General features: G+C 37.5%; 4 protein-coding genes and 1 long non-coding RNA gene across 5 annotated transcripts; 3 read left to right on the plus strand and 2 right to left on the minus strand.

Annotated features, from left to right (window-relative positions):
* Window positions 1-239: 239 nt before the first annotated feature.
* LOC108967310 (thyrotroph embryonic factor) lies at window positions 240-2,683 on the minus strand. The gene is made up of 2 exons (XM_018930621.1): window positions 2,629-2,683; window positions 240-982 (listed from the first exon to the last, which is right to left on the minus strand). The coding sequence occupies exons 1-2, from the start codon at window positions 2,642-2,644 to the stop codon at window positions 240-242; spliced, it is 759 nt and encodes a 252-aa protein (XP_018786166.1). The 5' UTR covers window positions 2,645-2,683.
* Window positions 2,684-8,158: 5,475 nt separating this feature from the next.
* LOC108967311 lies at window positions 8,159-9,597 on the plus strand. The gene is made up of 2 exons (XM_018930622.1): window positions 8,159-8,610; window positions 8,673-9,597. The coding sequence occupies exons 1-2, from the start codon at window positions 8,403-8,405 to the stop codon at window positions 9,365-9,367; spliced, it is 903 nt and encodes a 300-aa protein (XP_018786167.1). The 5' UTR covers window positions 8,159-8,402; the 3' UTR covers window positions 9,368-9,597.
* Window positions 9,598-11,011: 1,414 nt separating this feature from the next.
* LOC108967312 lies at window positions 11,012-14,103 on the plus strand. The gene is made up of 2 exons (XM_018930623.1): window positions 11,012-11,376; window positions 12,393-14,103. Exons 1-2 carry the CDS (start codon window positions 11,169-11,171, stop codon window positions 14,021-14,023), a joined length of 1,839 nt encoding a protein of 612 aa, XP_018786168.1. The 5' UTR covers window positions 11,012-11,168; the 3' UTR covers window positions 14,024-14,103.
* Window positions 14,104-18,129: 4,026 nt separating this feature from the next.
* LOC108967283 lies at window positions 18,130-18,943 on the plus strand. Its single transcript, XM_018930591.1, has 2 exons — window positions 18,130-18,467; window positions 18,542-18,943. Exons 1-2 carry the CDS (start codon window positions 18,298-18,300, stop codon window positions 18,780-18,782), a joined length of 411 nt encoding a protein of 136 aa, XP_018786136.1. The 5' UTR covers window positions 18,130-18,297; the 3' UTR covers window positions 18,783-18,943.
* Window positions 18,692-22,028, minus strand: LOC108967284. Its single transcript, XR_001993252.1, has 5 exons — window positions 21,674-22,028; window positions 20,012-20,557; window positions 19,272-19,964; window positions 19,191-19,213; window positions 18,692-18,771 (listed from the first exon to the last, which is right to left on the minus strand). It is a non-coding gene; the product is annotated as an uncharacterized LOC108967284 (long non-coding RNA).
* Between the last annotated feature and the right edge of the window lie 325 nt (window positions 22,029-22,353).

Here is a 22,353-nt window from a genome sequence, read left to right on the forward strand (position 1 = left end):
GACTCGACTTAGAAAGAGCCCAATTTCTGCCTAGTACTGAACGCCATTCCTGGTGGAGGCATTAGTTCCATCGTCGACTTTATACCGACGAGACTAGTCGAGGAACGGAGAACGGACTCCTTTGACAAACACCATTCAAAATTAAAACAAAAAATAAACTTTTCTTTTAACAATAACATTTTAGTTTAATATTATAATATTATATTTACATTGCAGAGGACGACATCTTCTTTAAGCGCTTACAACGCTATTAGACCTCTGCCGCTAGCACCTAAAACAGCGGCTGTTGCAGTCGTTGAACTTGAACCAACGAGCCGACGCATAGTTTGCAATTCATCGCGTAGGGCCATGACCTGTGCACGCAAAATCGAGTTCTCTTGCTCAAGTAGAGCGGCTCTGAATGCAATACGATCTTCGCGTATTTTTCGGGCATCACGTGATTTTTTTGCCGCTTCATTGTTTCGTTTACGTCGTTCATAGTATTTCTCATCTTTTTGCTCGTCCGGTATGGGACGCTTTTCGCCGCGCGAACGTCGATGGAGGAACGCAGGAAATACACCGACTCTATTCAGCTCCATTAAGGGAAAATCGGCGATGCTGAGCGTATGATTTGTGGGAGAAATATATTCAAAGGCGGGTAAAGTTGGTTTATTAGCTGTCACGGCTCCGCCGGTAACTGGTAAGAGGCCAAGTGTTGGCAATGGTAACGGCAGGCTGGGGTTGCTGCAGAGTGATTGTGTTGTTGTTGTAGGTATAGTAGACATTTCATGGCCGATTGTGGCTGTTAAAGAAGAAGCCTGCATTTTTCCACTTTTTCGGCTATCTATATGGGTCTCAACATCAAGAGAGTCTGTAGAGTCTGTCATCGATAACGGTTCAATAATATCCAATAACGGTGACTTGGGTGATATGGAGGAAGAAATAGCTTCGTCTACGTTGACATCGCCAATATTCTCCGTCATGTTGTAGTAACTTTGCGCATCTATTAAATGAAAAATGTAAATTTATTCGAAAATTTTTTTATCTTAATCTTAAGATCTTAAGATAAGATAAGAGAAATAGATGAGGATTGCACCGCAACCTAAGTTCTTTGGTAACCTCTCCTAAGTTACAACGACCCACTTAGCCCAACTATATTTATAAGTTCTAATATACGGCTATGTGCTTTTGCTAGTACTCTTGCTTACAGGCTATTTTGAAACATGGACCCAAAAGCCTTTATCTTGCATCTGTAGACTGCTGTACAGTGAAATAGTAGATGTAGCGCTGTGTCAGGCTCCCTGTTGCAGGACCGACAATTTGCTCAAGAAGCTAGGCTCATATTATGTATGTATAGTTTGTACCTTGGATGGTTGATTGCATATTCATACCCGCTGAGGTTGTAACCACCCATTAGCAACTTGGCATGCTGCATGCCTTGAAGTTGTTGCCAATACTTCTTCCTGCCTACTACTCTTCCTTGTGGAACATTTCCTTTATGCTAAGAGGATCCAACGCGATGAAGCGGGCGAGCTCATCAGCCAGTTCATTTCTGGCTATATCTTTGTGACCGGGCACCAAGATAAGGTGCACTTTGTTACCTTACGTGTTCAGCTGCTCTCTACCCTCCTGCATCAGTAGCGAATTGACCTCGTAGGCACACCTGCTTGACTGTCCCTAAGTATGCTTTTACGTTATGATAGATCATTCTCTTCAAACATTTTCAAGATGATTCTGAAAATGGATTTCATTCAAATAAATCACTGGAAGGAATTCAGAGACCATGGAAAAGCTTCAAATTGTGAACTTCATACAAATAATTCGACACTAGTACTCTTGCTTACAGGTGCTACTTCGGATTAAGTAGGACTTTGAAAAGGAAAGTCTTCTCTCGACGAGCAAAGACCAAACTCAATAAGTCCCTCATTATTCCCGTCCTGTTGTTTTTAGCAGAGGAATGGACAATGTTATAATCTGATGAGTTTTCGAGTGAATTAAAAGACAGCGCCTACGCTGGCTAGGTCATTTCGTTCCAGCTATGAAAGTATTCGACGCTTAACCCGTCGGGGGAAGCAGAGGAAGAGGAAGACCTTCATTCCATTGGAAAGACCAGGTGGAAAAGAACCTAGCTTCGCTTGGAATCTGAAATTAGCGTCAATTAGCAAAAAGGAAGGACTGGCGCGCTGTTGTAAACTCGGCTATAACCATGTTTACGGTGTCTAAGCCAATAAAGATGAGCAAGCCAATAAGCGTACTGGGGTTCGGTACACGTTGCAAATAAGCGCAGCCCGGTTATTTAGATTTGATATTCGAAACTATATTTTAAGATAAGCACTGACCTGATTTTAAAAGAAGTATTTTCTTCCAGAAATCACGTGAACTTATTACAAATAATACCACGACGCTTTTCATTAATATTTTTAAAACACGCACTGTACCCAAAATTGGTTCCAAAGGTGTATTTGGTTTGATTAAAATTTCATTGAAAAAAAAAAAAAAAATCGATTATCGGATTTCAAAATGCGTCGTGGGTTCTGGTTAAATTTCGAGACAACTCTTCGACTTTCACATACTCTTCTGCGACTGTCACTTATTCTTCTTCGAAAATTAACACAAAAACATCAAATTCAAAATTCATCGAAATTTCACCTGTATTTGGTAGCATTAACCGATTACACGTGCGTAGAAGATGAAGCGTTGAAAACGATAAAGGATCAACCGTATTATTGAAGCCGTTATGTTGCAGCGAAGTGTTGCACATGCTCAACGATCAGCTTATAACTTTTATTTATATTTGTTTGTAGTCGCAACTTGGAGTTTTCTTTCGTTTCCGAGTCCTGCTCGTCCTGTGGAAGTTTTGCTACTAAACAAAAACCGTTACTTGCAATTAACTTGCGATATTTTTACTAGCATTCTATTGCTAGCTCAACAGCAGCACATACATATGTTCATACAAAGTGTCCTGTGAAGCGTTTTTAACCTATATTATATACATATGTGGATTTATTTGTACGAGCTAGCTATAAATTCTCTCATTGAGGGGGTGGTGCTCAGCTAAAATTTTGCTTCACATTCACCCAAATGTATGTAGTTTTATGCTTTATGCTTATGTATGTACTTACCAGTGTATGGTTTGTGTCAATGTTTTTTGGCTTTCAGAGTTCTGATTCAACCAATCACGCAATGTTGACGGTAATTACTCGTCGAATGCATGACACTTTTCATGCTGAATAACACTTATTTGGTTGCACGGTTATAAGGACTTTATATATAACTGGTTATACGTTCATTTATACACCCACGAAACTTCGATCGTCTCAACGACACACAGGCTTACAATATTAGGCATAGTCGTGCCCGAAAATCTTTTAATGGGGGTTGATTTCTTGACTCGATTGCGGTCACCCAGAAACGCTCTATTGTTCCTCTGGTGCCCCGCTCTGGACATTTCCTAAAGCCTTCTCAATCTGTTAGCTCCATCCTGCGGGCGTGTGTCACCACCAGTCAGTGCACAGTTAGTTTTTCACGCAGGTAGCTCGTTCCATAGGGTTTTACTTTTCTTTGCCAAGCTTCTGTCGAGATCATCGTATGGGTTTCCCAAAATGGATCACGTTTTCGGCTGTTAGCCGTATACCATTCTTAGCAATCTCGTCCACTATTTGATATTGACTCTGTAATTGCCTGCACGTGCATTTGAGGATAGCTCCGCGGCTTTTGCAAATGCAGAGACCTCAGCTTGAAATATACCGTAGTGGTCCGACAACTTAAAAGGTTGCCTTATGCCTAACTCTGGACAGTACATTCCCGCACGAAATACATCGTTAATCAATTAAATAAGTCTGAATAAAAACAGCTCAAAATGGTAGCCAAGCCAGAATGGACGATCAGGAATGTTTCGCTATGTGCTTGGTGGATCCATTGTCAAAAATTAGAGCAAGAAATCGTTCAGAATCGGTCAGCTTTGCCCAATCGAAGTTGAATTGAGTTCAATCAAGACAATGCTAGCTCATACACCTCGTTAGAGAAACGGGGCTCCAGGTGCTCCGGGAAATTGATTGACTGTTTATTTTGCATCTACCTCATGGTAAGGACCTGTCACCGGCTGATTACTACCTGTTACTGTCTATAGCGAGGGATTTTGTAGGTGACACAATCGTTTAAGAAATACTCGTGAAAATCTACGGTTTGTCATATGGGACGAGGCCCTGCGAAGATCAACAATTAGGGTGGTTCAGCTATTAGGTCTTATAATGTTTGAAACATATGTTCCGTACGCACTTTATAGGGATTTATCGTAAAAATGTTCCAATGAGTTATTCCTTATCTGGAAAAGAGCTATGAAGAGTTAGATCGCAACAACCGCAACTGTCTTGTACCCCTACATCAATGTCTTACGCCCATGTCCATTGCTATACGCGTGTCTAATGCGATGGAATGCCTACAAAATAGTCGCAGCATATATGGCTTTGCTATAGAGCAGAATGTCGAAACTGTTTTGACTTTTCTGTTACACTCTATATCTGCCTTATAGTACAAGTATATTCGGTAATTTTGAAGTGGCATTGTATGGTCCACCCATATCCAGGGGGTTGTTTAAAATTGCCTACTGCCACCTTGGCTCAGCATGTTAAATGACTAATCTCGTTAGAAATGCACAAATGTAGCAAAGTTTTCCAACTCGCTTGCGCACTCATACACATTAAATGAATGTTATAACATGCTATTAACAATTCAGAGGGAGGTTTACATACATAAGCGTAAACTTACATATATAAATCTCTACCGATTTGGCCAATCAAAACAAAGTTTGGTTTTTTATATACGGGATTACCTATGTACATATATAATGCTGGAACTATAAATATGTTACCGTGGTATGGATAATGGCATCCAGAGATAGCCATCAGCGTAGGTAACGGCGAATCGATGACATTTTGTGACTGTGATTTGGTGCATAGGCCAGGATTTGGGACGAAGAGCAATCTGAACAGATTCAAGAGCTGCCATTTCACCTAGAAAAAAAAAACAACGGTTTAGTGTGGTATGTTTGCCGGTCTTCAAAAATAATGTCGATGAGAACCTAATCGTCAATGGCGGCGGTTTTCGCGCTATGATAACCGACTGTTTGATGCTAGGAATTGAAGCAGATTTTCTCGGCGACATTTGGTTTCAACAAAAAAGGCGCCACTTCCCACACATCGCACCAATGAATGGATTTATTGAGAGAACACATCGATGAGCAGTTAATTTCACATTTTGGGCCGGTCGATTGGGCACCAAGATCGTGGCATCACACCGTTTGACTTTTTACTGGGGGTTATGCAAAGTCTAAAGTCAATTATTAGCTTTACAATAGTCCTAGCTGGGCTCTACCTTATCGAATTATGAAGTTAAAAAGTATATGCTTTATTTAAAGAGTATGTATAAGACTAAACGAGGTACTGGTTTTACCCGGTTTTCATCTTCTACAAGATTCTGCCTATATCTTTAAATACATAATGATATTTCAGTTCTTCCGACAGTCGAGTCTATGCAAGCTGATTCCGATTTCAAAATTTTTGGGGAATTTTTTCCTGCTTTTTCTATAAATATATAAATTTTTTTATTATACTATAAATTGAAACATCAGTATCCATTACAATACTATCATATATATATATTAACTCGTTCTTAGGACCGCCTAGTCAATTTGAAACTCTTCTAAGGAACATAAATGACACCTGAAGAAAAGTTTATAAAAATTAACATATTACTTAAGCAATTATATACATATGAACATGTATCTTTACCATACTCTTCCTGAGAATTTGTCACCTGCAACAGTGCCATTGCTATCATTGGATCGGTAAGTATAGCTCAAGTGACAACTCATGGTGAATCGGCAACTCAAGACTGACATGTTGCACGAATCGTGCTGTGAGCTTGTTGTTGGATTAAATCCATTTACAGCGCAATATTAAATAATATTATAAGTAAATTTATTAGTTGTCACAAAAGTTTTGCTTTTAACCCTTTTATTAGTCATTCGAAAATTTTATATATGTATACATACATACACATGTATATACTTGGTACTTAGTTGCGTGCAACGTGATTATTTGAACGTTTAATGGAATTATCTACAAAATAGTTTGACCCTAAAATTCACAAACAAATATTCAAGGGGATTCTAATAAATTACGAACAAACACATATGTATATATGTATATAGGGTTCTTTTCTAGAGTTGTAGAATTGCCTAGAGTGATAGCTGACAAGTTAACTGTTAAAATAAACAGATTTGGTTGACATTTATGTTAGGATTTAGTGTTGCCATTGCCATTCAAGCAATCATATCGTGCCCAGAAAAAGATATTGATATAAAGATTGGTGTGCCAGGAAACTCGAACGCTCTGTTGGTTCATACCTTATTAAACTGAGCAGGAAGAGATGTGTTTTTCGTAGTTTTGAAGACGACATCTTAACTAGAAACCGATAGGTCACCTAACTTGACTGATATACTGGACCGAGAAGTCAATGTTTATCAGATGGAGTTTTTGTTGATGAATGTGTCCCATTAAAAGTAATAAAATATTAAAAACATATTCTTTATCCGTAAAAATCACCCGTTATATGCAAGTATATGAGTATGTAGAAATTTATGTGCAAATGCAAGCGAGTAAACAATTTGCTGAGTTTAAATTATTAGACACACTAAAATAAATGCAATAAACAGATTAAATAATTTAATTTCAAAACAATCTTTGATTGATACAAATTGCGAAATTTTCTACATTGAGCTTATGATTTCTGTACTGTAGTTTTGCATTCTCTAAGCAATTGTTTAGAACTTACATAAACTCCTCTGACGCCAATCAAAACTATTTGTGGTTTGTATATCAAAAGTACTGAAAGTTCCAAATATTTCTGACTTCTAATAATAACCATTAAACTACAAATTATAATATATAAGTTTCTGTTTGTAATAAAGTCATATTCTATGTAATGGTCAGGGTCTGTTTGCTTGCGACACTCCAATCGTTCCAAATGTTTCCAAAGCTTCGTTTCTATGAATGCCGCTGCAATCTCATGTTTGTGTTCTTACCGAGTTTTAGTAACGTTTTCGTTATTATAATAATAACCAAATTTATGAAAAAATCCACATGATCATGGCTCTTGGGATTATGTATGAACTTCGTACGTAGTTTAGCGAATGAAGAGACAGCGGCTGCGCTGGCTGGGTCATGTTGACCGGATGGAACAGAATACTCCAGCTTTAAGGGTTTTCGATTCAGTACCCGTCAGTGGAAGCACAGGAAGAACTCCACTGTATTGGAAAGATCGGGTGGAAAAGGACCTGGCTGCACTTGGTATCACCGATTGGAGCCAAATAGCGAAAAAAACGGCGCGCTCTTGTTAGCTCGGCTTTAAGCGCATAAGCGATGTCCACGCCAGTAAAGAAGAAGAAAATGTTATTTTTAAAATATGTTAACGAAATTCCATGGAATAGAACATTTACTGAAATGTGCATTACTACCAATGAGAACGTTAATATTTAACTGAAAATCTTAGAAAATCTATTGATAAGATCATTGAAATGTTTACATAATACTCATAATAGCATAATATTTATATTGAATGTGCATATTACAACTAATTTTTTATACTTCGATTTACGAATAAGTTATAAAGGGTGCTCGTTTATAACTTCTATTTTTAGTAAAAAGTGAAAAGTTAGTTTTACAAATTTCGGTGTTAGATGAGAAAGAATTATGAAAAGATTTTCAACAGATGACCATTACGATCGCGTCTTATAAATGATGCTCATCTGATTTGGTACGCCTTTTGGAAGTCGTGGCTGATTATCAGAATAGATCAATGACTTGGCTAAAGAAAACCATACCAGACAGCAATTTCTTCTAACAATAAAGTCTAGAGACACTCTCTTCACGAATCTGGATGGCAAACAAAATATGATTTGATGACAGAAAAGTAAATGAGTTTCAGACATAAATTCAGACGATTTGTGGACATTATTCCATATAAGTTTTGGCATGACATTATTGACATTAAGTGTCAAACACATATTCTATGTTTACTTTGACAGCTTGTTAAACAGATATCATTATAGGAAAATATATGTATATTATGATTATGATATGATTCTTTGGATCACCCTATATAAACACAGAAATATATAGTAGATACCTGGAAAGAAGAAAATTTTATGGAAATGTTTATTATCATTGGCTATACCTAGAATTAGAGACACATATTCCTTGAGCTCCAGCTAAGAAAATCTGGCTGCCGGGCTTACTTTAAATACAGTCTGTTGCGGCAACTGTAAAGCAAAAGTATATAAACCTGAAATAGTTAGAAATTTATTAAATAATAATAATTTTTCAATTTCTGTAATATCTGTACTTTACTGCCGGATTACCACAATGAAAACTGAAATCTTCTTAATTGCATTATTAAGTGCAGCAACAATTAGTGCGCTGAGTCTTGAGGGCTACAAATGTAGCGACCACGTTATACTGACTGCCAATCCTGTAACGCCAATACGTACGGTACGTATCTGTGGTGTGCAGGATTATGCGGTTGCGCCAAGCTATGTTAACTATCAAACTTCAACGGGATTTGAGAAAACAGGTATAAACACTTTGACATTTTTTTTAAAAACTATATTTCTTAATGAGAATTTGTATTTCTAGCATTTCCTTTGGTGACCCTGGACGGCTTTTTAAATAATTTAAATTCGGTCAACCCATTGTTGTCTTCAGCTTCTGCTACAGCTCAGTTAACCTCGAACGAACTCCAGCAACTGTCTGCAGTGATTTTCCAAGCGGTGCCAATATTAACGCGATTATATGAAACACCAAAACATCCTTCAAGCAGCGACATAGATCTCAACTCAAGTGATTTAAAAGAAAAGTATGAAGTCGCGGAACAGAAATTGAGTTCAATTGCTGAGGACGCTGCACAAACGAAACGCACGTACGAAGAAGCCGCCGCGTCTGTGAAGAATATATTTGATGCTTTGACAAATACTAAAGCGGAGAGAGACATTGATGTGAACGTGCATTTAGAACCCTCCTTTGAAGCTTTACTAAAAAAGTTCCTTCAAGTAGTTACAGTCGATATGACTACAGCAGAACCTGTTGATGTTCATACACCAAAACCCACAACAGTGTCTACTCAAAGTAATTCCGATGAACATGATAACGAAGAACATGAAAATACTGAGGAGACTACGGAGGATTACAATAGTTGGATTCGTTTGCATTTCGGACCAGTTACAACGACGCTCACGACGGTTGCGGCAGCTACCGAAGATTATTCTGACGAAAGTTTTTACTCAACAAGTGATAAAAGTTCGGAAGACAACTCATTAATTTCACAACATTAAAGCTAAAATTTATTTCAACTGTGATTTTAAAGTAAATTAAACTCATAGAATACTATTACTTAGATACGTATAACCTAAAAATGATAAAATATTCGAAATATGCAAGTTCCTCTCACAAAAGAGCCATCCAAAGCACAAAATTAAGTTTCATACGAGGCTTGAAACTTTAACATAATATAATCTAATGCATGGTATATAAAAATAATAATATAATAATGCATATATATAAATATAAGCATACAAAAATGTTTTCATTTAATAATAGCAAATAAAATGTTATATAATATAACTAGCATATGTAAAAACTATTGTTGAGGAATTTTCTAGAAATACATACATACAATTCAATATATATAATATTTAAAAAAGTTATTCATTCATTCCGGAGGAGTTGACTTCCATCAGGGCAACGCCAGACACATGGATAGTGACCTACCAGCAGCTCTATGAGAGCTCGGTTAGGAGGTTCTTCTGCATCCACCTTATACTCCATACTTGCCAGGTGAAAAATCACTTCAAATAAAGCCAATAGAAAATACTTTCATGCCTTTTCAGGCAAGGAAACAAAAAAAAATTCGGAGGCCACATCTGGGCTGTAGTGCGGCTATGGAAGCATTGGGATGGTAGCTGTTCACAAGGAAGGTGGTGTGAGCTGGAGCGCTATCGTGGTGCAACTTTCAATGCGATGTCTTCGTCGAATCCGATTGACCCTTCGTTTGAGTCTCTTGGCAACTTCCACGTAAAACTTGACGTTTACGGTTTGTCGAGGGGGAACAAATTCATGGTGGATGTCAAAAAAGATAATGAGCATCTTTTCACTTTGGATTTGCTCATTCATCAGTGATCTCTTCACGGCTCAAACTTAAGCACAAGATGTTTGGTCAACGGTTTCGTATCAGCCATACTTCTTACCTATGTACATACTCATATGTAAAATGCGATTACTTGTCGGTCGCAATAAATTAACCACAAATCTTTTTATAAAGCACAAAACAATAACTTTTCATGCTGACAAAAACGAAATTCCCAACTTTTGATTAATGTCAATTTCTAACGAATTGTTTACTTCACATTTATAAAGGAATATATAAAATAAGACTACTGATAAGATCAATAAAACATACATAAAGGTATATACTATATATATACATATTTATATATATATATACTGCAATATTATATTTATATATGTTTATATGTATATGTGTCAATAAGCTGTAAATGTTGAAGTTGAGTTGGGAAAGAACCTTTTAGATTTGCGGCTGAGATGCTTTTGGGAATGAATTTTTGATTTTTTCTCTCCTACGAGTTTATGAAATTAATGCAATCGAAGTAAAAAAATGATTCTGAAGGCGGCAAAAAATGCCTAAATCGGAACTGCTTGAATACGAGTTCAGCTGTTTTGATTTGTTGGCACATGTACAGCCACACATGTGCGAACATAAGCAAAGTTTCATTTATTTTTTTTTGATAAAATTAATAAATAATTTAATAAATACAACAATTTTAATGTAAGTTTGTATGTATGTCTGTTCTACTGTAAGTATATAAATTTGCGTTTGTGTTCGTGCGTGTTATCAACGATTGAACTTGGAATCAGTGGCGCATATCACTTGAGTTCGACTTAAGGAAACCGGCACTCGTAGTTACTTTTGCAGTCTCTTGCGATCAATGCTCGTGAAAGTATCTATCTTAAATTTGTTGCAATTTTTGTTTTCAAATATAAATTTTATTTGCATAGGACGCATATTAATACACACATTTTATAAATAAATTACTGTGCTTCAATCAACAAAACGCAATGGCATTAAAGATAGCCTTAATTGCATTATTAAGTGTGGCCACAAGTAGTGCGCTTAGTCTGGAAGGATTCAAATGTAGGGATCACAACGTAATGACTGGCGATCCTGTGACGCCAATACGTACGGTACGCATCTGTGGTGTGCAGGATTATGCGGCGCCGCCAAGCTATTTGGATTTTCAAAAGATATCGGAAATTGAACAGAAAGGTAAGTGTACGGTTGCGTTAAAGGGTTAGATCAGTTTAGAGAGCTCAAAAAGGTCTCACTTTGATAGTAAGTGAATGCAAAGTGAAACCTTACACACGAATCTGCTATAGCCTATAGTGATCCAATATCGATGAATACGACAAATGAGCAGCTCTTGAGAACTAAAGAACTACTTCGTATACTGGATTTGTGCAAAAAGTAATAGCGATTAAAAAAAATTTATTGAACCAATCGTTACAATTCTTTAAAAATTTTCAAAATGGACTCCTTCTGCGTTGATGCACCGCTGTCAAAGCGATTTCCAAGCAATGAAGGCGTCCCGGAAGGCATTCTCCGAAATAGCCTTTAGAGCCGAGGTGATTTTTGCTTGGATCCCCTCTGTTGTCTTAAAATGCTTGCCTTTCATCGGCCTTTTCAAGCAAGGAAACAAAAAAGTCATATCTGAGCTGTAGGGCGGCTACGAAAACATTGGGATGCCGGCCTTTGTTAGGTCCGGGACGTTATCGTGGTGCAACTTCCAATTGGCTGCGATGTCTTGTCGACCTAATTCATACTTCGTTTGAGTCTCTTGAGCACTTTCACGTAAAACGTGGCGTTGATGGTTTGTCCAGGCGGAACAAATTCATGGTGGACGATGCCTTTCCTTTTTTAGGCTTGCGCCACTAACTGAAAAATGTCGCGCGAAATGTTTTGCCTGACTCTCCAGCGGAAGGAAATCTTATTACTTTCCGGAAAACCCATATATACAGACGGACACGGCTAAATCGACTCAGCTCGTCATGCTGTCCCTGTTCAGAGAATAAAAAATTTTAATACGGTTCGGCACCATACTGGTTTGGACATATATAATTTTTTTCAATATTCTACCAAATGAATCATGTTTTTATGATCATAAAGTGTACTTTGAATTTAAAAAAAATCGTCTTTTTGAGAAACCTATACTGCTCTTACCCTTAATGCACATAAACACACTTAAATAAGCTTCTCACTAATTTTACACCTTCCTCCTTTTACAGCACGGGACAACTACGCCACTAATTCATATGGCAGCAACACCTTTTGGCCCAATCGCGGTCTTCTAAGGCCACCTACGCCATCGTACGCGCGTTGGCCATTGGCTCCGCGTCAAACGAACAACGAAAGCGAGGAGCTACTTTCAACACTTATCAAAAGTTTAGCAGTAGCGCCTGCCACTTACGGAGTACCCAGAAGTAACCCTACGAACTCACGTGATTTAATGGAAACGGAACGCATGCTGCAAGAGAAGCTGCGTTCAATTACCGAAGATACCAGTGAGATAAAGAGTTCGGTGAATAAAGTCGGCACTAATATTAAGAATATGCTGGAAACTTTGCTAATGCAAAACGCGAATCAGCAAAAGGATATAAATGTTAATATAAATTTGAAGCTGGATCCCGCTTTCGAAGCATTATTAAGAGACATCATGGCACTAATAAAAAACGAAGTGATTAGCGAAGGTAATGAAGAGTCAACCTCAACTGAGCCCATGCAAGATAGCAGTGATGAGAACTCGGATGATTATGGCAGCTTTTTCTCAAAAGCATATACGAACGAAAATACTAGTTCGGAGGAGCAAGTAACCGAAGCACAAGTTGATAGTGCAGAACATTCGGCCGAACGAGATGCCACAGAAGAAATTGAAGACATTAATAGTTGGCTGCGTCTACATTTCGGACCGATTGTAAAAACGCCGACATATGACGAAGATACAGACAGTAGCGAACAGGAAAACGAAACAGAGAAACCGGAAGAAAGTTTTGAATCTTGGTTCAATGCTAATTATCGGAGACTGCATACAACTGAAGCACCAACGGATTACAATAGTTTGGATGAACAGACGTATAATTCCCAAGGAAGTCAGGAGCATGTTCAAAATGGAAGTGAAGAGAATAATAATCGATACATAGATATATATTCGGATAATGAGTTGGACGATATTATAACATCTTCCGAAGAAAATACAGTAATCGAAGAAACCACAGAGAGCAGTGAAGAGGCCGAAAATAATAATTATGATGCTATATTTGTGCCGACAACAATGAATTCTCTAGAATCAAGCGAAACAGTTGCACAATTGGAAAATGGCGACAGATATAACTATGCTACGCCCACAGATGAACAAATGAAAACGCAACAAAAAACTCTATGTGTTATGAAGGCTTTTCAGACTAACCTTAACGATTTAGATCTTCTCAGAGAGAATCTTGATAAATGTCGTACAGAGTTTATAATAATTGATGATGCAAATGATGCGAATGAATCGAAGAGCAGTGAGGAAACTGAAACACCCATGGGTGTATCGAACGAATCAAAGAGTAGTGAAGAAACAAAAAATTTTGTAACGGAATCGAACGAGTCGAAGAGTAGTGAGGAAACTGAAACCCCACTAAATGATTCAAACGAATCAAAGAGTAGTGAAGAAACAGGAAATTTTGTAACGGAATCGAACGAGTCGAAGAGTAGTGAGGAAACTGAAACACCCACAATTGTATCGAACGAATTGAAGAGTAGTGAAGAAAGAGTAAATTTTGTAACGGAATCGAACGAATCGAAGAGTAGCGAGGAAACTGAAAAACCCATTGTGGATTGGTATATGTACGACGATGATTATAATACACTAGATTAATATGTATTAAAGTAAAAATTGTTAATATCTAATCATTGTAATGTTTAAAAACAAAATTGAAATATGAAATATATATAATAATTTCGAACAATATTGAGTTATATAATACTATTTTTTATTTGAAAATATATTGTACAAATAAAAATTATTTATTTGTGAAAAATATTAAAATTTTTAGTATATCCATAAATTTGTTATAAAAATAAGCTTTAAGATATAACGATTCGAGACAAATGGTGAAAAAGTGCGCTTACATAAGCTCAAACCTTACTATTGAACTTTAAACTTACGATGAAGGAATACAAAATATGAATTTTACACTTTTTGTAGCGGCAAGATTGAATAAATAATTTACCAAAAAATTACAGCTAATAAAGAAAAAAAAAACAGCCATGGTGTTTTTTTTAATTCCCACTCCCGCCAGTTCGGTGGGTAAGTCTTGGCTTCCCAAACGCGTTAAGTTGTTTCCACCTCATTTTCTTCATACAGCCCTTTGGAGTTGCCGTCTGGTAGGATTCCCAGCTTTACGGCGTGAACGCCAAAAAGAACAAAAGCCTGTTAAAAACCTCAGAACTAGAGAGAGGCTCGCTTTGCTAAGGGCAAAGAGATCACTAGATCATCTCGAGCTACAGTACATGTACTGATGGTAGCCCACACAATGGGATACGAGAGCGCCGACCCGCTGCCATTCTACCGGTAGCGGTTCTAGGGTGTATTTTCTTGCTAGCTCATCAACTTTGCAATTTCCTGCGACTCCACTATGTCGCGGCATTCGTACCAGTCTTATCACCAAGACACTCGATGCTATTGATAGCGTGTTTCGACACTCCACGGCCAAGCATGAACGCACTATAAATGGATTCAGGGCTAGTATCTGAGTGGATAGTCACTTCTCTGAAAAAGGCTGCCCTCCGGAGCAGTAAATCTTCTGCTATCTTAGTAGCTGTCACCTCGGCTTTCAAAATACTGCAATAGTCAGGAAATCAGAAGCTAGAGTATATGCCTTCACCAACCTTTCCCCCAATCTGTGACCCATCCGTAAAGAAGCTGACTGCCCCTCTCCTCCAACGGCTTCTTCCCATCCACAACTCCCTCGCCGGTATATGGGCAGAGAAGGAGCCGCCAGATTTCAGTTTGGCAACTCCATGATCCAAGTGATATGTAGCCAAAGTGTGTGAGGATTTCCGAGAGTTCAGTCACTTGTTATTCTAAGAACATAGTTTTAGACTCGTAAACTAAGAATAATAAAGTTTACACAATAAATGTATTAAACGCTCTATAACAACATAAGGTATCAATATTTGCTTAGAAAAGGAAAAAAATCACCATTTTCCTAATTAAATAAAGATAAGTACTTACAAATTTTTGTTTAATAGATCATGAAGCCTCTCACACATTCTTATATAAATACTTATAGTACCTATATATTTAAAATGATCCGCGCCTTCTCCTCAGCGTTAATACTTGCATTTACGTAGCTTGTTTACAAATATGTCTATAGGAAAATCACACTACGAAATGCCTTAATGCGAAAGTTGTGCTTATAGGGTCACGAGATTTATTTTCAATAGTGATAAGAATTTCAGGTTTGATATAACCGCAAATACGTGTAAAAATTACAATGAAAACTACATTTTTAGAAAATTATTTTTTCTGCATATGTGTGTGTTGGATTAAAAAACTTGCTTCTTTAATCTTTCGATTAATCCAGTTCATGGGATTTTTACAAATACCTAATGTACGCCGATAACAAGTTAGGACCCTTTGATTACATATCAAAAATTTTGACGTAGAACCAAGTAGAATTGTGTATTTAAAAACTTTCAGCTGTCAGGCCTAACTGCATATACCTTATATAGCTATTTATGTACTTTGTCAGGGTCGTGAACTCGAAATTCCCCGTATTGTTGTCATATAAACGTAGCTTGAACTATTTTGTTATTGGTTCCGAGTTGCTTTTAGATTTTTGTGACTAACTTTTAAGCACAAAACGAATTCGAAAATGAGACTTTTCACAAAATATTGTTCGAAGTTTTAGTTTCGACAATTTTCGTTATTTCTCGCTGTCTATTAATCCATAGAGCTGCGGTAGTGACTTTTAGAGACAATTGAGAGCATTAAGAGGTTTTTATGGCGCTTTTGAAGTGAATCCTTTTTTATCGGAAGATATTGTAAATTATAATCGAAGATTTTGAAATTATAGTACGATTAGAGTTTATGAACTCTCTGAGGTGTTGTTCCGAAAAAAGTGAATATGCGTCTATCAACCTTACTATTCTTATGTTCGCTTCAAAATAATAATTAGTATATGAAAAAAATACAGTAGACGATAATGTGATGGGCCGTACCTTCAAATAACAAAGAATAAGGAAAATTGTATGATACTCCGAAATAAAGCAAACCAACAATTACAAATGTGAAGGTAATAAATCTAACGAATGTAATTGTTATTGAATGTAAAACAAGTGAACCAATATGTTATGGATACTTAAATATGTATAAGTAAACATAAAAAATGTGGAATAATGTGTTATTGGCTTGTCGGGGTTAATTTGCTGGCAGACTGTTAATGACACCTCTAATTAGATGACATTAGCGCGTAAATAAATTGGTAACATTTGCTTTCGGAAATCGGTAAGGTGCCGATGTTTGCTAAAACGCGTATTTTTCCATAAGTAATTAGGAATAAAATTGGCTGCACAAGACCAGGAAAATAAAACAGAAGTAAGAAGATATGATTTCGGGTGCAGCCGAATTTATTAGACTACTGTAATGTGCGTAAAAATCGAGATACGAAAATTTTAGTACGAAATCACGCTATACAATCACCCAACAGTAGATAACCTTTTAAGTCCCTGAAAGTTTGAAGGATGCCGTATTCAATACCAATCTTCCCACTTCGCCTCGTCATTTGGTTTTGTTATGTGTTCAGTTGAGATTGGTAGAGCATGTGATCCATTTCGAGGAAAGATTATCTCTTCTAAATGTTGCTCGGCTACGTCTCAGATGGTTCATCCATTGAGTGCAATATTCGATGTCAAACGAGCATTTCGACTAGTAACTGGCGAATGACACGCGTCATCTTTTGCTCCAAGGCCTGAATCAAAGCCGGATTGACCGGCGCAAAACATGAAATTATCTGTTCCTCGAAGTGTTCTCTCAACAAAATTCATGGGTTGATGTGATGTGTGGGAAGTGGCGCCGTCTTGTTGAAACCAAATGACCCCGAGATCACAAGCTTCAATTTCTGGCATCACATAGACCATTATCATTATTATGGCAAGATAACGCTCGCCGTTGGCAGTCAATCACTTTCGAATCACTTTCAAAGAAATATGGACCGATGGTGTGAAGCCACCTTTGACCAATAGGTATGAATTTGTATTTCAACAGACCAACGCCAGACACACACACATCAATAGCGACTTGCCAGAAGCCCGGATAGCTTCGTTGAGATGATCTTATACAGTTGTCTTATACTACTGTGATCAAATTGAAAGATGATATTTGCCCATTTCATCTCCTTTAAAGCAATCATCATAGCACTTGGAAAAATCCTCCGTCGTGTTGGCCATCAGAGCCTTCTTCGATTCAGCTTTTATATCCTCAATTGAGTGTAAATGGTATTCTCGGAGTGGTCATGTGAATTTGCTGAATAGCCGGAAGTTCCACGATGTTAAATCAGGCGAATGCGGTGATTGCGACACGATACTAGTTGAATATGTGGCGAAATGATCACGAATAACCAATGCAGTATGAGATTTTGCATTATCGTACTTCTTTGTTTAATAATTTCAGACACAGCAAAAATCGAAGAATTCACTATTAGAGCCTCACAAAACGACGCGTGTCTCAAATACTAATGAATATTTTGACCAATTTACAGAATAAATTTTTGCCAACAGGTACTACTTTGGACTGAAGAGGCAATTAAAAAGTAAAGTCCTCTCCCGATGAACAAAGATCAAACTCTACAAATCTCTCAATATAAATAAAAAGAACCTCTAAAGTACTCTTCTGGCTATTCTGAATAAAATTCAATGCTTTTAGACAGTTATCATTTAGTTTTCAAGTTTTGAATAAATTTTTTGTTCAAATTTGTCATACGAAACATTCAAATTTATTAGCTTGAATAGCACTAATTAAACACAATTATAATATATTTTTTAAACTTATTGCAATTTATATAATTATACATCTACAAACATATATATTTTTTCCAAATTTACCATTATATTTTGCGAAAAAGTGTGCAATTCAAATAGAGTACGAAAATGCGTGGCAACATTCGCGATTGTGAACCGTCAACGTCATGTCTGCGTCGTAATATATATCATCTGCACTTGCCGCTCTTCGTCTTCGACACGATACGACTATTTCAGGATCATCCGAAATTTCTGCGCGGCCTAAAGGAGTGTCATATTATCGACATGCTTGAGAAAGAGTAAGTTGTTACTATCATAAAACTCGAAAAAATGCCACTAGAGTGCAAATAATACGTGATTTTATTGTCTGCAGGGGTTATGCTTGTGGTGATGTCGAGGCACAAGTGAAAATGGCGCTAAAAGAGCTTTCCTCCAGCGGATTCGTACGTTACATAAACAATGGCTATAGAACATTGGGACCATTTGCACGTCTGGCACTGGCGCGTACACCACGGCAGTTCAATATCGCATGGGATCGGCTTTGTGAGTTGCAGAAAATCAGCACCACGAGCTTGAGTTCATCGTGTAGCTCACGCATTCCATCTACAATGTAAAATATTTAGATAAATATGGTACGAAAGAAAGAGAGAGAATGAGGGAGAGTGTGTGTGTTAGGAGAGTACCACTTTAGAAAGAAAATCATAAAATTTTGCAATAAATTAAAGATTGTAATCATGGCTTATTAAAAAACAAACCTTTCACAAAAATATGTGTAGATATTTTGGTTTCACTTTGATGCATGGAGTTCAGAATGATATAATTTATGTTTAAAGGGTTAACCACAAAATCCACTTCAGAAGACTTCGAAAAAGTCGCAGTTTAATCGAAAATGTGTAATAAAGATAACTGGTTAGACCTCTAGCCTTCTAGACAACAGCTAACTTACGAGTACCCATAAGTCTTGAGTTGGGATTAGGTAGGTTTAGCGGATTAAAGTTCGGTACTCACTATGCTTCACTTACCATAAAAAAAAGAAGTCGGCTATCTGGAAATAGTTAATATTTGTAAGAATAAAATATGCATTTCAAATTCCACTTAGTCACCCGTCCAGGGTCACCAGGATGGCCGGAAACGCAGATTTTTCGTTGTCAAACTTAAGGTGGCGCGTTCACGAAGTGGACTGCTTAGAGATGGCCTAGAGAGTTGCATGTACTTCAATTATCACTATCAAACAGCACTGGCTAGTGGATGGTGCTTCTTCTTATTCCGAGCTCCAGTATATACATAAGTGTCTGCTGCCTTGGGCTTTCATTAAGATTTGGATTTCTTAAAAAAACCAATTGAACTTCTAAGAAGGGGCTAAGTTCCAGTAAGTTCGCACATTTTACAACTTGAAAAGATAAAAGCGGAGGAGATATATTCAAATGTAGTAAAACTTTATTTTTTACATTTTGCTGAGGTCAATGACCTTTTTGTTTTTGATTTAGCCGAGGCAAGAACCTTTGTTTACATTTAGGCAAGTCCTCAATCTTGGTAATTTTAGTATATAGCTGTCGTTCAAGCTGATCGATCATGTTAAATTACTGCGTTTACTTTGATAAACATTATTCAATTATGTTGCCGTTTAGTGGCCGTGGCTGTGTTTTACGGAATTGGAACGAACTCTTCTGTGTATACCCGCTGAGATTGTCAAATCAGATACATTTCACAATACTTCTTCTGAAATTGTGATGGTGCTTCGTAGTCGCAATAATGGTCCTAACCGAAAACGTTGAGTAAATTAAGGCTATAAGCAACTAAAAGAAAAGTTATTTAAGGTAATGTACACATATAATAGTCTCACCATATATTTACCGATATCTGCATTGTACCGCAATATTTAATAGGGGGTTTATTTTTGTGAACTAATAACATTCGGTAATTGTCGCTAATGCAATAACAAATAATTGTTTCATCGTTACTTAAATTGTTTGCTTTTGGTTTTATGTACCGTTCCGACCCTTTCAGATTTCTTAATGTGCGTATTTCAGCTACGCATACATATACATATGTACATATATGTTTGTATTACTGTGATGATACCCTTCAAAGGTGTTCCGAACTATACATGCGTATATTTGTTTATATGTCTGTTTATATGCAGTAGTGGGCGGCCATGTGACACTGTTTTTGTCTGCAGTCTAATGTAAGGGGTTTGTACTTGAGGGGACACTCCGAAGACCATTATCTATGGCTCGCATTATTGTCAATGGCTGACTTACATTTGGAAAGCTAACATTTAACAATATTAGCTGGTTGACGATTTATTACAACAACGGCACATGTAAGCATATTTAATAGCTGGCCAGTGTCGTCTTTGACCCATCCTTTTGACACTTAACCCTGTTAACTATACAAATAATTATATTTGGGTAATTACAATGCATTCATGTAAATACAGCTAAATCGGCAGGTGAGCTCTTTCTCAACAATTATCTCTTAGTAGCCTTACTTACATATACATATGTATCTACATATATTATGCATTAATGCCCTTAAACGCTTGTGAGTATTTAAACAAGTGTGAGAAAACTTAAAATTTCATAATAAATTAAATTTTCTAAAAATTGAATTTCGAGGCTATAAATCCTCAAACTTCTATATCCAAGGTTATTAACTTTAAATATACATAAAAAAAAACAAATATATTTTTCGACGAAAAAACATATAAAACAACAGAAATTTATTGTAAATTTGGTAACTATTTCTAATACTTTATGGATACAGCATCTCGGCGCGAGTGTCACCTAAGCACTGGCCAGGCGCGTTGCCTGCCTTTCTTTTATACAGCTAGCAGGCAGCCAATTTACAATGATGTTACCTTGTGACTTTACAGCCAGTTTATAGTGACGTCACCGTGCGACTTACAGTGATGCTAACTTGTGACTTTACAGCCAGCCAGCTGGCAGTTAGTTTGCAGTGATGTTACCGTGCGACTTTCACATCACAACACATGGAGGCGCGAGTGTCAACCAAGCACTGGGCAGGCACGGTGCTCGCCTTTCTTTTATAGAGCTAGCTGGACGCCAGCTTACAGTGATGTTACCTTGTGACTTTACAGCCAGCTAGCTGCAGCTACTTTACAGTGATGTCACCTTGTGAGTTCCAAATCATCATATATCGAGTCGCAAGACTGGCAGCTGCCAAGTATCTAGTTATACTGCTCAGTTTGGGTCACTGTAGCGTATATAATGCATAAGGATATACATCTACATATATTAAAAATTCATAATTTCAATCCGCGAAAGCAGTAATTATTTTTCTTGTATTACTTCCATCGAATTTCACAAAATTCCGCAATAAATATTTGGGTTTCCTATTTCTAAATACGAATAAAACTGATCTGTAGACTAAAAATGGGTCCTAGAAACTACGAACTTGATAATTTTGTTATTGGCACTGGCCAGTCACGGTGCCCGCCTTTCTTTTATAGAGCTAGCTGGACGCCAGCTTACAGTGATGTTACCTTGTGACTTTACAGCCAGCCAGATGGCAGCCAGTTTACAGTGATGCTACCGTGCGAGTTTACAGCAAGCCATCGGGCAGCCAGTTTACAGTGACGTCACCTTGCGACTTTCACATCACAACACATCGAGGCGCGAGTGTCACCCAAGCACTGGCCAGGCACGGTGTCCGCCTTTCTTTTATGGAGCTAGCTGGACGTCAGCTTACAATGATACCACCTTGTGATTTTACAGCCAGCCAGCTGGCAGCCAGTTTACAGTAATGTTACCGTGCGAGTTTACAGCAAGCCATCGGGCAGCCAGTTTACAGTGATGTCACCTTGCGACTTTCACATCACAACACATCGAGGCGCGAGTGTCACCCAAACACTGGCCAGTCACGGTGCCCGCCTTTCTTTTATAGAGCTAGCTGGACGCCAGCTTACAGTGATGCCACCTTGTGCTTTTACAGCCAGCCAGCTGCAGCCACTTTACAGTGATGTCACCTTGTGACTTCCAAATCATCACATATCGAGTCGCAAGACTGGCAGCTGCCAAGTATCTAGTTATGCTGCTCAGTTTGGGCCACTGTAGCGTATATATTGCATAAGTATATACATATATTAAACATTCATAATTTCAATCCGCGAACGCTGTAATTATTTTTCTTGTATTATTTCCATCGAATTTCACAAAATTCCTT

The sequence above is a fragment of the Bactrocera latifrons genome, unplaced genomic scaffold, assembly GCF_001853355.1.
Source record: "Bactrocera latifrons isolate USDA-ARS-PBARC rearing strain unplaced genomic scaffold, ASM185335v1 scaffold_182, whole genome shotgun sequence".
In the NCBI taxonomy this organism is placed as follows: Eukaryota; Metazoa; Arthropoda; class Insecta; order Diptera; family Tephritidae; genus Bactrocera; species Bactrocera latifrons.